Source organism: Meles meles, chromosome 18 (genome assembly GCF_922984935.1).
Source record: "Meles meles chromosome 18, mMelMel3.1 paternal haplotype, whole genome shotgun sequence".
Lineage (NCBI taxonomy): Eukaryota > Metazoa > Chordata > Mammalia > Carnivora > Mustelidae > Meles > Meles meles.
The window spans coordinates 5262280-5276274 of NC_060083.1; the positions used below are offsets into that span (position 1 = coordinate 5262280).

Below are 13995 nucleotides of genomic sequence, written 5' to 3' on the forward strand. Positions count from 1 at the left end.
AACTCACTAATAAAATGTTAATAAATTCTAACAACATACGTGCTTCTGTACACATGCACATACATCTTAATGATGTTTATTGAAGAATAAATAATTCAGATAAATTAAAAGGTGAAGATCATGCATATCCTCGCTACCAAGATAACTATGCATTTATAAATATATTTCAAAAATGGAATCACACTTGTTAGGTCAATATGTTCTTTCCTGTCTTCTGTTATTTTAAATATCTCTGATTAACACATGGGTGGTTAAAACTGCACACATACTTACATCCTTAAGATCAAAACTGAGGAACTAGAATTTCTGTACTATGTTTTTTAAGCTTCTTTGGTGTTACCAAATTATTCCTCTAGATGAAAAATGAAAACATTTTGCAGGCTCACTTCTTATGCATACATTTTCTATTTTCCCCACACCCTGACCTACACTATAATACTTTTTTCCCCCCATTTTATTTATTTTTTCAGCGTAACAGTATTCATTCTTTTTGCACAACACCCAGTGCTCCATGCAAAACGTGCCCTCCCCATTACCCACCACCTGTTCCCCCAACCTCCCACCCCTGACCCTTCAAAACCCTCAGGTTGTTTTTCAGAGTCCATAGTCTCTTATGGTTCGCCTCCCCTCCCCAATGTCCATAGCCCGCTCCCCCTCTCCCAATCCCACCTCCCCCCAGCAACCCCCAGTTTGTTTTGTGAGATTAAGAGTCATTTATGGTTTGTCTCCCTCCCAATCCCATCTTGTTTCATTTATTCTTCTCCTATCCCCCTACCCCCCCATGTTGCTTCTCCATGTCCTCATATCAGGGAGATCATATGATAGTTGTCTTTCTCCGATTGGCTTATAATAATCTTGCCAGACGAGTAGATGAGAAATAGCATTATAGTGCCATTTTAATTTGAATTTTTAAAAAATCACATTAAAACATTTTGCCCACATGTTTCATGGCTATTCAGTTTTTCTTCAATTAATTGTTGATTTCTTCATGTCCTCAGCCCATTTTTCTGTGGTGGGGTTCCATACTTTCTTGTTGATTTTTAAAAGACTGTTAGCTATACTAATTATGTTCACACTGTTGTGTCTGATGGCAAGAGCTTTCTCTAGTTTGGCTTCTTCCTTTTAAGATCCCTAATACTGATTTTTGTCCTCCAGGAATTTTATATTTTTAATGTGGTCAGATCCAGTAATCTCTTCCTTTATGCATTATGCCTTTGGTTTGATGCTTAACAAAGCCCGCCCTATCCCCAAATGATGGAAACATTCAACTGTATTTTCACCACAGAATTTTATGTGTTAATTCTCTTTATTTATACTAAATTTTAAATGTGACATTTGGGTTCAAAATGTTAACTAAAGCTAGTAGTTTTGACTCATTTCTTCCTCCAATGTCATTTTGAAATAACTCATCAAAGATAATAAATTCTATATCACTCATAGAAATTAGAGAAAGAAGGGCACCTGGGTGGCTCGGTTGGTTGGGCGGCTGCCTTCAGCTCACGTCATGATCCCAGAGTCCCAGGATCGAGTCCCACCCCGGGCTCCCAGCTCCACGGGGAGTCTGCTTCTCCCTCTGACCTTTTCCCCTCTCAAGCTCTCTTTCGCTCTCTCCTTCTCAAATAAATGAATAAAATCTTTAAAAAAAAGAAAAAAAGAAAGAAAGAAAGAAAGAAAGAAACTAGAGAAAGTTGCCACTCACAATCTTGGCAGAGAATGGCATGGGTGATTGATTTTTTGGGTGAGGGGAGAATTGACCAGGCAGAATTTATTATTCTTTGGGGGAAATTAAATGAAGATCTCCACCATCTCTGATAACCTACCTCCCCCCCGACACACCCCAGTACCTCCCTCTGCCATTTCAGCCACCAAAATCTGGACTAACCAGACCTCTCTATGTGAGAATGAACAAAGAGAAAAAAAAGACTGAGTAGTTGAATAGTGAAAATGATGGTAATAGACCACACCCTTAAGTACTACACTAAGTACGCTTAACCCTTGAACAGCAATAACCCTGGAACCACCAATCACCCACAAAGTCAAAAATCCAGGTGTGACTTTTGACTCTTCCAAAACTTAACTTCCAATCGCTTACGGTTGACCGGAAGCTTTACTGATAACTTCGTCAATTTGCACATATTTTGTAGGTTACATGTACTATACATCATATTCTCACAATAACTAACTTTTTCTTTTCGTTTTGGTATTTCCAGGCTACACTGCTGGCGAGCTTTTTCAAATTGTTCTAAGTCTCCAAAAACTTTTCCAACAGATTTACTGAAAAATAGTCACAGATAAGTGGACCTACACAGTTCAAACCCATGTTGTTCAATATCAATGATCTCGTTTAATCCTTAAAAGGGTTTTAGGATACTCATCATACAAGTCACAGCTCAGAGGGGTTTGGTGAATAATGATTCACGTGCCACAACTGGGATCCCAACCCAGGTTTGTCTCGTTCAAATGCCTGTGCTTTTATTTCATCTATGAAACAGGGAGGCTAATCTGAGAATTCAGAGAAATGTCCCCCAGTGAAAGAGTTAAGTGGGAAGTAAGGGAAATGCAGTTTTGAAGTCTAATTGAGAGAACACTGCTTTGATATGGCAGGGTCTGGCTGCCACGAAAGACAGCCATATTAAATAAGAAAGAATTCTTGGATCAATGGAATTAATGAAATGCAGTAGAGAAAGGAAATGGCAGAATTGGTACTGCCCCAAATGGAAAGGGTGCATTAGGAGATGGGCTGGAACAGTGCTCCCAAAATCCAGAGGAAAAAGTAAATAACTCAAAGAAATGAAGGGAAAAGGAAAAGAGACATGGAATCTTTTTCAGAAAATTCAAAAAAACATGTAATAGAATTTCCAGAGCAGATGATGGGGAAATAAGCATAAAAATGTTAAAAAAAATTTTTTTTTGCAAAGCTGAAGAAAGACTCAAATCAAAATTGCAATGATTTACCAAGTTCCAGAAAATATTACTGTGGGAAGGAAAGGGGGAACCCTACACATATCTTGGTAAAACTTCTGAATTTCAAAGATACATGCTGTGTTGTATATTTGAACGTTTCTAAGGGTAAATCTTAGAAGTTCTCATCACAAGGAAAAAAATGATAACTATCTATGGAATAAGTATAATTAGACTTTCAGTGGTGATTATTTTGCAATATACACATATAACAACTCATCATAGTCACACCTGAAACTAACAAATGTCATATGTCAATTCCGTGTCAATTTTTAAAACCAAAAACAGCAATAAAAAAGAAAGCTACAAATGCGTATAGGTACTATTCAGAGAGAAGACGTTTGTCTCTGAAGAAAAGAGAATCTGATTCTCTTGGTACCTGCAACACTCGATGCCAATAAAATTTGGAACCACATTTCTAGAGCTCCAACAGAAATAGGTTGTGACTCAAGTGCAATTCAGAAAGTCTACATCTGGTCCAACATTCACAAACCAGGGCAAAAGAAAGTTATTTTTAAACGCGTAATGACTGGAAAGGTTTATAGGCCACTCATTCTCTAAACTATATTACTAGAAAATCATTCTTTCCAGAAGAAATAAAAAAAAAAATAAAGAGCAAGACAGCGATTTCTGCATGACCTTGGGAGAGACAATGATTTCTTGAACACGACACTAAAAACTCTCACCTTAATGGAAATATTGGCCAATGGGACGAGTTCACAATGAAGGACTTTGGTTTGTCAGATGACACCATTAGGAGAATGAAAAAAATCCTCCTCAGAGTGGGAGAAATTGTTTGCACAAACAAAACAGTCAAAGGACTCAACTCCAGAATCCTACAGTCCAATAGGAAAAAGGCAGAAAACCTAAAAGAAAAATGGACTAGACTTGGACAGCACTTTACTGTCAAGGCAAAGCCCCAGGGGCTAAAGAGTATGTGAAACGTTGCTCGGTGTCATTAGTCATCCAGGATATGCCGATGGATATTAGAGCGAAACCCACAGCATACCCACAGAATCGCTGCTATTGAAAGACACGGTTAGAACCGAGTGTGGGTGAGGACAGGAAGCAACTGGAACTCATGTTTCAGGCAGAGGGAACTCAGCACAAACACTTCAGAAACTGTTTCGCGTTATCTGCTAAGGCTTGGCCGTAGGCATACCCCATGCCCCAATCATTTCCCATTTCTACAGAAATGTGTACATATTTGCAACAAAAGGCAGGCGCTAGAATGTATCTGCAAAATTTCTGATTGTCAAAAATTGGAAACAATGGAGCGCCTGGATGGCTCAGTGAGTTAAAGCCTCTGCCTTCAGCTCAGGTCATGATCCCAGGATCCTGGGATTGAGCCCCGCATCGGGCTCTCTGCTCATCGGGGAGTCTGCTTCCCCCTCTCTCTGCCTGCCTCTCTGCCTACTTGTGATCTCTGTCTGTCAAATAAATAAATAAAAAGAACTTTTTTAAAAAATTGGAAACAATGGAAATGCCCATTAAAGTAGAGCAGATAGGGACACCTGGCTGGCGCAGTCCTTAGAGCCTATGGCCCTTGATCTCCAGGTCCTGAGTGCAAGCCCCACGTGGGGTACAGTGATTACTTCAATAAACAAACAAACAACAACAAAAAAAAAAACCAAAATGCGCCTGGGTGGCTCAGTCATTAAGCATCTGCCTTTGGCTCAGGTCATGATTCCAGGAGCTGCTTTTGGGGGGGAATGGCGCACCTGCTCAGTGGGAAGTCTGCTTCTCCCTCTGCCCCTCCCCCACGGCTCATGTGCATGCTCTCTCTCAAATTTGTAAATAAAAATCTTAAAAATTAAAAAAAAAAACAAGCCAATAGAGCAGATAAATGAAAGATGATACACTCAGATAGTAGAAAACTATATGACAAGGAAAATGAATGCATTCACCCAGGAGTGGGTAAAAACACAGATGAACCTCACCAAAAAACAAAAACAAAAACAAAAAAACCCGCTGAGCAGGAAAAGGCAGCTTTGGAAGAGGACTTTTCATTTGACTTCGTTTATATAAAGTTCAAAACCAAGTGAAAACAAATTGATGGTAACAGAAGTCAGGAGAGTGGGTACGGGGGCAGGGGGAGAAACGTGTGCTAGAAAGAGGTGAGTTTGTCAGCCTGACCCCTGCAGCCTGTCAGCTGAACAACGAAGGTAAGTGAGAGTGGACGGGGGTCTAGATCCTTCGGGTGGCTTATATTTAAGGGGACCATAGTCCTGGTTTTCCTGGGACAGTCTTCGATATGCCTGTTGTCCTGGCCTTCTGTTGGATAGAGCATTTGTCCAAACAAAAGCGTTCTGATCTAGATGATAAATTACAGGGTCATCCCCGCTGGACCCTGTCTTCACCCGACCCGTTCCCCTTAGGAAGTGTCCGTGTGAACCCTTTTCTATGTGGTGTGCAACAGAAGCACAGAGAGCTCAAATCCTGTCCTGGGCTTGGAAGAACGGGAAGGACAGAGGATTCAGCACGCCAATCTGAACCGTGCACGTTACTCAAAGAACCCCAGTTTCCCCCGGAGACGCCCAAGCTGACTTTTTAGCCTGGAGGTCCCTTGGCTGAGCATAACACCAACGAAGCAAGACCACACTTTATGAGGAGCCCCTTAGGCTGACACCAGTAAGAAGTGGAAAGTCCCTGGACTTCCCTCTTGGCAGCCGTGGCTCTAATTCGCTGGCCCGGGTGCAGGAAGCACATAGGTTCATCTCAAACAACCCATGTTGGTTGAAACAGGATCTTCTCATCTCGAAGGATATACACTGGTGTTCCATTTTTAGAACAAAAGCCAGGAACGGTGGGTCCTTCTTTCCGTTACTAGATAAAGGGCATTTCTTGACATTTGGAGCTGACGTGAGCTTTAGCATGTTAAAGGGGACTTGCTATAATCTAGGCATGTGGGGAGTCAAGATTTCCACTTTGAGCCAGAACTGGAGACGGTTATTCATCTCCACGTAATGATAACCACGGATATTCGCTGATGACAATGACAAAGTGATTCTATAATTAGTAGTACTAGTGATGGTTAATTTTATGTGTCAGTTGGACTGGAGGAAGGGATGCCCCCATAGCGGGTGAAACATTATTTCTGGGTGTCTGTGAGGTTATTTTTGGAAAAGATTGCCTTTGAATCAGTAGACTGCGCAAAGAAGGACCATACACACCAATGTGGTCGGAAGTCATCCTGTTTGTGGCTGACCCACACAGAACAAAAAGCAGAGGAAGGAAGGGGGGAGTCTCTCTCTCTTCTTGAGTGGGGTCACCCATTTTCAGCAATCCTACATCGGAGCTCCTGGCTCTCGGGCCAACCTCAACTTCTTATATCCTCCGAATACGGTAAATTCTCATTCATGTTCAAACCTTTGTCTAGGCTGTTCCCTCTGCCCGGAATGCAATGCAATCCTTTTGCTGGGCCGACTGCTGTATCAAAGTGGTCTCCTTTGGAGAGTCCTTGACCATTCTCCCTACCTAAGATTTTATGAAATGCCCTACCTCTAACCCCTACTACATGGGCATTGTATGCCCTTACTCCCACATAAGCACTTATCAGACAATGCTGTCCTTCCTTACCTGTCTCCATCTCCAGACGACAAAATTCTTGAAAGTGGGGTTTGCATGTTAGAAATCTATGGTTCGTGCCTCTTCAACACCTGTTCCCTCTTTTGCTAATAGCAGCTCAATGTTCCCATAGAAAGATCTCACTTTCTCTACCGTCAGTCCATGAGCTTCAAATGATCCCACTCCACAGCTCAGGGATGGATGGGGGAATCCAGACCCTGTGAGTGGATGTGTACCTCATTCTCATAGCCACAGAGATGGGGTCCAGGATGGGCCCACTGAGAGACAGAGGGAGCGGCAAGATTTCGGCTGTAGTTAGGAATGTGAAACTCTCTTTTGCTGGAATTGATTGTCTGAAGGATGGACATCTGGGGCCTGACGAACTGTGCCCTTCTTGCTTCTACATGGGGAGAACCCACCAGAACATTAAGCGTGGGGGAGGAAAGGCAGAGCCATAGCATGAAGCTAGATTAAATCTAAATGAGGGCAAGGGACCCCCCCCCTCCCCGGGCTCCTTTCACGATAGCTCAGTTCCTGCACGTGGTTTACACACTCACTGGTGGGGAACTGGCAGGAATGAATTGAGGAGAAAAAAATCAAACAAAAACTGGGTCTTGCTTGGGGAGTCCATGCATACCTTTGATGCCCAATGGCTTCCACGTTACTATTCACCTTGCTCAGTTGCTAAACTGATGAAAACAATGGGGTGGCTGAGAGGCGTGTGTGTATATACCTTTATAACACACACGGAACAGGAGGGTCTGTGCCTTTTCACAAAAGTCTCCATCATATTAGTGTTGTCAGTGGTAAATACAAGTGAGATGCGTACTGTTTGAGATCAGGGGCTTTGGAGATAAAAACAGCCTGCAGCTGGTTCGATACGTTTCAGATACAGAATCTTAGGCAATTGACCCAACCTCTTGGAGCCTCAGTTTTTTCATATGTAAAATGAGAATAACAGTAGTTTCATGGTGCCATTGCGAGAACGCAAAAAACAGCACCGGTAAAAGGCGTGGCACAAGGCCTGGTGTACCAAACGGGGGGAAAAGAAAGCTCACATCTTTTTCAAAATAAACATTTTATTTAAAAATATATTTATATATATTTTTTAAAAGAACACATGCCAACTTTGGTACTTTAGCCGTTGCTTCTTTTCCTGGTAATCCACCTTTCTTTCTGGTAATGTATAGTTGAGCAAGGGAGACAGACGTGAACACAACACACAGCTCCCCCCAGAAAACGTATGCCGGCTTTTCTGATTTCTTTGCAGAGTATGTCTTTGGGTTTCTCCAACGGAGGGCTTCAAGCACACTCTTTTTCACTGCAGGCCCACTGGAGGGGAACTCTAGGGAGCAGGTGCGTTCTCTTCCTTTGGAAAACACTAGAATAGCATCCAAGATCCCCATCGTTATACTCCCTCTTTCCATAAACATTCGGGAGCTGTTAAACAATTTGTAGAGGAAACTCGGGTGACCAGTGTCCATGATGGGAGCTGGTGATTAAAGAAGCATGAGATGTTCAGGAGTTTATTGGTCCTAATCCACTGGGGAAATCACCAGATCCTAGAAGCAGAATCATTACTTCCATGTTGTTGACCCTAGTGAGTCCTTTTACAATTTCCCTGGTAGAGGGTAGAGAAATTCTTCCCAGGTCTTTCCCTGTCTTGAAATCATCTTCTTGTGCGTCTCAAACTGGCCAGGGGTCCTCTGAAAATGTGGATTCTAGAATCAAAGTCGGCTCCCTAACACGACCTGAACAGTTCCCAGAACCATAGGGCCGTCTGGATTTATAGGAGATTTGTAGGAGACTTATAAGAGAATGAAGACCCCAGACTCTTTTTACTCTGAGTTGACTCATCCCTGACAGCAAACGGTGCCCGCCTTTGTGGGCTTCCCACTGCGAGGAACAAAGCCCTGGAGGGGGAGGCTGAGTGCTTTTCTCCTAAGGGGCCCAGCTTACAGTGAGCACCCCTACCCCACCCCAAATGTCCTTCTTGCATACAGAGCTTGTAAGAGTCAAAGACAGGGACTGGAAAAATGAAGACCACCCCCCCCACTTTTTTTTTTTTTTTAATAATTGCAAAGGGTTTCTGATTTGAGGACTGGGAGATTCCCAGTGCTCTTGCTTGTAGGAACCACAGCTCAAGTCACGGAACCTGAACCATGGGTACCTCATCCAATTAGTAGTGGGTATCTGGGAATCAGTGTGCTCGCCGCAGACCAGACGTCAAGGAATTGCCCATTGGGTGAGTTGACTTGATATGGGAGTTTCAGCCAGGTCCATGTTTGTTTCTGAAGAGTTGGTGGAGTTTAAATATATTTTGAAAAGGACTGTCTTAAATAATTGGGATAGGGTTTTGTTTGTTAGTTTTCCAGATCAGAAATAAATGTTTTTGAATGGCAAAGGCCACCGGGGCACAGACCCATGACTATTCAGATGGAAACTCTCTTGGCTTCCTTCCCTCTTTCTTTTCCTCCCTCTTTTGCTTCTTTCCTCCCTCCTTCCCTCTCTCCCTCCCTTCCTTCCTTCCTTCTCTCCTTCTTCTCCTCCCTTCTGTTTCCTTCCTTCCCTTCTTCTATCCCTCCTTCTCTCCTTCCCTCCTTTCCTTCCTTCCTTCTTTCCTTCCTTCCTTCCTTCCGTCCCTCCCTTCCATCCTCTCCCCCTCCCTCTCCTCCTTAAAACAGAACATGTGCCATCTCAATAATATTGGTAGAAGCAGGGCTACTACAAATGACCACTAGCTTAACGAGAGCATTTGCACAGATGCGTTTTCTGACTCTGCTGAGTAAGTTTGAACCCACGCGGCCGCAGCAACATTGGGGTTGGCTGCAAACTCTGTTGGGCCTGCTTCACCACGGGAGTCCCAGAAATCTGGAGAAAACCACATGTGGCTCCTTGCAGCTCTGAGAGTGTGAAGAAGCTGGAACGTGGCCATCTTCAGAAGTCTCTGTGCATCCCCCCAGTCACGCCCCACTGACCTCCAGAAAAGAGGACGCACTCAACAGTTTAAAAGTACTGAAAATAAAAACTCCCATGAGCAGATAGATGAATTAACATGGTCTGATTCACTGGGTGCAGCTGACTTCTCTGAGTTTCTCCCAGGTATCCCTAGTTTTATCCCGTAACTGCCACATCTGATGGATGGAGAGAGAGAGAGGGAATAGGTGTGTGGGGCCTGTGGGAGGGGGCTGAGACCAGGAAGCCAGGGGTCTGCTCTGTGATGCGTGGTCAGTGCTGGTAACATCCTACCGGGGTCTCCAGACAAATGCAGTCTTGACAAAGCACAGCAGCCTCCCGACCAAGGCCAGTCCTTCTGCTAGAAATAGCCCGAGTAGGGACCCTGCGAGTTTGTTTTCCAAAGGCAGCAAGGGGGCAAAAATAACATAAAGTCATACAACGTGGCACACGAAAAATATACTGACCAGCAAGTTTCGTCCAGATCCTAATAAAATGTCAATATCTTCGGGACCAACAAAAGTGAGGAATGTGTTAATAAGAGCTTTTTCCTTCCCAGGAAATACGGGTAACGCTTCCCTCTCAGCTCCTGGTTCTGATGACTGACATAAGAGAAAATGGGGAAAAAAAAAAAAGTACAGTGGGGATCTCTCAAAGCACGGTGCTGATCAAGGAATGTAAGAACGGTCTTCGTGTCCCTCTGATGTTTTCCTATGAGAGATGGTGTTTACTGTTCCCGGCAACTAAGGGTGAAACTGTTGTGTCTCGTCACTTCCAAAGTCCCTGTCAAGGTGAGCGCATCCACGGTGAGCAAGTGGCCATGAGTCACGGGGCTCGAGCTGTCAGTCATACACAGAGAGGCAACGTGGGGTCTGTAAATGAATCAGGAACTCGTAGTAAGAAAGGCCAAGTATCATTTCACATCAAGCTGGGGCTTAAGAGCTTTGGGTAGAGAATGCTCTGTAACACTGCGCATGTGTAACATATGTGTAGAGACACAGACACATGGCATGTATACAGACACGCATACGTCTACACACATATGCACACCTACCCCCCCCCATCTGCCAGCATTCAGAGTAGCCAAAAACACTCCGTGTTCACACATGTTTACAAGTTAACAATGGAATGACTTCTAAAATCTTTGGTTTATCAAAAAGAGAACTTCTAGAATCACAACGTTTTTGGTTATCTTCTCCGTAAGTGCACAGTGAATATTTCTTTTTTTTTCTTTTTTTTTTTTTTTTTACAAAAGAAGAAAACAGTGCCTTAGTGATTTAAATTAAACAACAACAACAACAAACCCACCAGCCAACCAGCAATAGCTACTTTCTACGGCATGCATATGGAATGGTGGAGCCACAGTGAACTTGAGAGAGACCATCCTGCCCTTTGAGTGAGGGATGCACAGGAGACCGTTATCTTTCTTCTTTCCCTCCTTTTTCCATGTGCAGCTGTGTTTCTTTTCACCAGCCCAGGTCTGTCATCCTCTCTCCTTGCAAATATCATTCAGATCTATCTTTACAACGTAATTGATTTCCAATTTCCCCCAAACCACACAAATCACTGATTGCTATATAAAATGAGAGCAGAATGAGCTTTGGGGGTGATGGGCCAAGTTGCCAGTTTGTTTGTTTTTTTCCACCTCCAAGGACATTCTTTTGGCTTTTTTGGATTGTTTGTTTGTTTTCCAGCAAATGATGCTATATGGAAAATGTGTTCTGTGGGAGAACCCGGAGTTTGGTCTTTTTAAAATATGGCTTTATTAGGAGTATGGCAGCTTGTTAGAGCTAAGGAGTTCTCTTGATGTTGGGGCAGAAAAAAAAGTTTCAAAAGAGGAGCAAGAAAAGATTGGTATTTTGAAAGAAAAGTGGGAGAAAAAAAATGGAGGTGGACCCCCAAGTCCCTTCCCCCCCAAAAAGGTGGACCTCCATAAATCATCAACCTGCTGTAGGAATCCATGGTATTTATTCTCATGACACATGAAATAAGGGTTTCTAGCACTGTCTAAATGATCCCTGGTACGGCTTCCTGAAGCTAGAGATAGCCTTCCCATCTGCTCATGGGGTCACCTCCAGTCTTTGAAACTAAAGGGGGTTGTGTTGGGGAAACCTTCCATGGCAAGAGGTTTGGGGTTTCGTTTGCTTTAAGGTTCTTGGCTGTTTCGTGGTGTTTATGACCACGGAGACAGCAGGAGTGACCTGGTGAGTGGTTGACCAAGAGGGAAATTCTTGGTGGGGTTCTGTGGACCAAATGTGGGTTCGTTGTTAGCCGTGACCCCACAGAGTCTCAGGTTCCAGGACTGGAGCCACCTCAAGAGGGTGGCTTCGAGGCCGAGTTGATTTCCTTTCCCTGGGAATGGATTGGTTCTGTTCCTCTCTCCTACCTCGAGAACCTAATGGAAGAAGGGCCTGACTTCTGTTTAAAGACAGGGAAGGAGGGCTGGGAAGCAGCCTCCACTATGGGTCTACTCTCCAGAAACGCCGCTGGTTATGCTACAGTCCCTGTACCCCAGAAGAGCCCCACTTCCTTTCCGCACTGTGTCTAATAAACCCACGAGAGAGGCTTCCACGATGTGAGACTATGCCCGGACAATGCCTGAAAAAATCACGGGCTACAAAAATATTGGTATTTGAAAAGGCAGTGAAAGATTTTTTTTTTTCTTTTTGGCATTTCTGATCTGAGAAAGCACATCTCTGAATGCATTGCTGAAATCATTGAGAGTAACTGACTGCGATTTGCTCTCGTTGCTGGTCACAGACGTCTCCGCTATTTCTTTGCAATTCCCTCCTCCTCCTCTTTTTGGATGATAGGAGTGCGTTGGGGATTGTGGGTTTTTTCCCTGTGAAATCCCCACTGGCCTCCCTTAGTGCCTCCGCCCAGGCAGTCTACCACTGCTGTAAGTGAAGGTCCATGGGGGAATTCAGATTGAGATCCGTGACATCCAGGAAGTCAATGTTGAAGATGCTGGGGCCACCTGTGCCGAGGGAGCTAAAGCTTGGTGTGGAGCTTGGTGGCGTGAGGTCCAGCCACTCCATGGTCTCCCAAGGAGACTCGGTGAAACTTAGCTGTAGCCCACTGCTGTCCACAGAGGAGGGGGAGAACTGAGTCTGCATCGGGGACATGGGGCCTGGCAAGATCTCATGGGCACTGAACAGGTCTTCCGCAGCCTTCCCAGAGAATCCATCCATTATCCCATCGAAAGGAGGCTCTTCGCTCCCGATTTTCAGCAGGGCCACATCGCCCACCTTCCCTAAGGGGCTCTGGGAGTTTAGTAAGACTTCAAGGTGCTCATCACTGTCGGTGCCATAGTGATCGAAGGAGAGGTGGCCCCCCGAAGATGAGGGTCTGGGCAGGGCAGCTGGGGGGCTTCGGGAAGACCTGGGTATCTTGGGGACTTTCTGAAGACACGAATGATCATCTCTAGCATCAGCGGGCATTTCTGTTGGCAAAACACGATGGGAACCGTTAAACCATTTCAGGTTCCACAACAGGGATCTTTGGGAGGAAGGAATCACGCTTGGACATGAGATGGACACATGTCTCTGGTTATCATCCAGTCTCATCCCTAAAGTGCCCTGTCTGTGCTTAGTTCTTCTCCCTAGGTCTCTCCCCAAGCCCTTTCTTTCTGGAACTTCCACTCTCATCAGCAACCTCGCAAAGCAGGTTCCTTGACCTGCTCCTTCATTGACACCTGGCTGTCCCCTGAGGACACTGCATCCTCCTCACACCCACAGGCGGGGCTCATTTACTTCAGAGCCAGAAGAGGACTCACTGGGTGCCATGCCATGTCACTTTCCGATTGTCGGCCTGCCTCCTCCTGGTGGCTCCTCAGTGGTTCTGAGGGTCACTTGGCTCCCCACTCAACCCGCGTCTCCTGGTCTCTCTCCTGCATCCAATGAAAACTCTATTCCCCAGTTCTCTGCCTTTCCCACCTCAGCTCCTGTGGCTTCCTATGGCTTCAGCATCCTGGGAAGTGACTTGACTGCCCAGTGGCCTCTAGTGCCTTGATATCCTACCCCCCCCCCAACTCCATGGGTTCCTCCATTCCCACTCTGTTGGACACCCTGGACTCTGTCATCCCCCAATACTACATTCCCCTGAAAGCTTAATCTCAGGCATGATCGCTCACTCTCTGTCCTTCCCCTCCCATCCCTCTAGTTCATATATGAAGCACCCCATGACAACCGTTTCTTATCCACCTGGGGTCACTCCAACCTACTGACTCTACTTCTTTCTCCAGCCATCAGTCCCCCCTGGCTCTCACTTCTTTCCCTGTCTGGCCGATATTCTCTGCTCCATCATTATAGCCACTGTCTTGTAGATATTCTCTATCCCCTGGCTCTTTTCTCCTTGGATCATACTCCCTTGGCAAAACCCCACACCTAGGGATGCCTGGGTGGCTCATTTGGTTAAGCTTCTGCCTTCAGCTCAGGTCATGTTCCCAGGGTCCTAGAACTGAGTCCCGCATCGGGCTCCCTGCTCAGTCAGGAGCCTACTTCTCCCTCTCCA

The 13995-nt window shown here is 44.9% G+C and overlaps 1 protein-coding gene across 4 annotated transcripts in view; it reads right to left on the minus strand.

Moving 5' to 3' along the window:
• Window positions 1-9204: 9204 nt before the first annotated feature.
• Window positions 9205-13995, minus strand: part of MYOCD (myocardin) — a 104311-nt gene continuing 99520 nt past the window's right edge. For all 4 annotated transcript variants that reach the window (XM_045986648.1, XM_045986647.1, XM_045986650.1 and 1 more), the window contains one exon: window positions 9205-12925. In XM_045986648.1, the coding sequence (XP_045842604.1) occupies window positions 12372-12925 (554 nt within the window). In that variant the 3' untranslated portion in view covers window positions 9205-12371. The remainder of the gene's footprint in view (window positions 12926-13995) is intronic.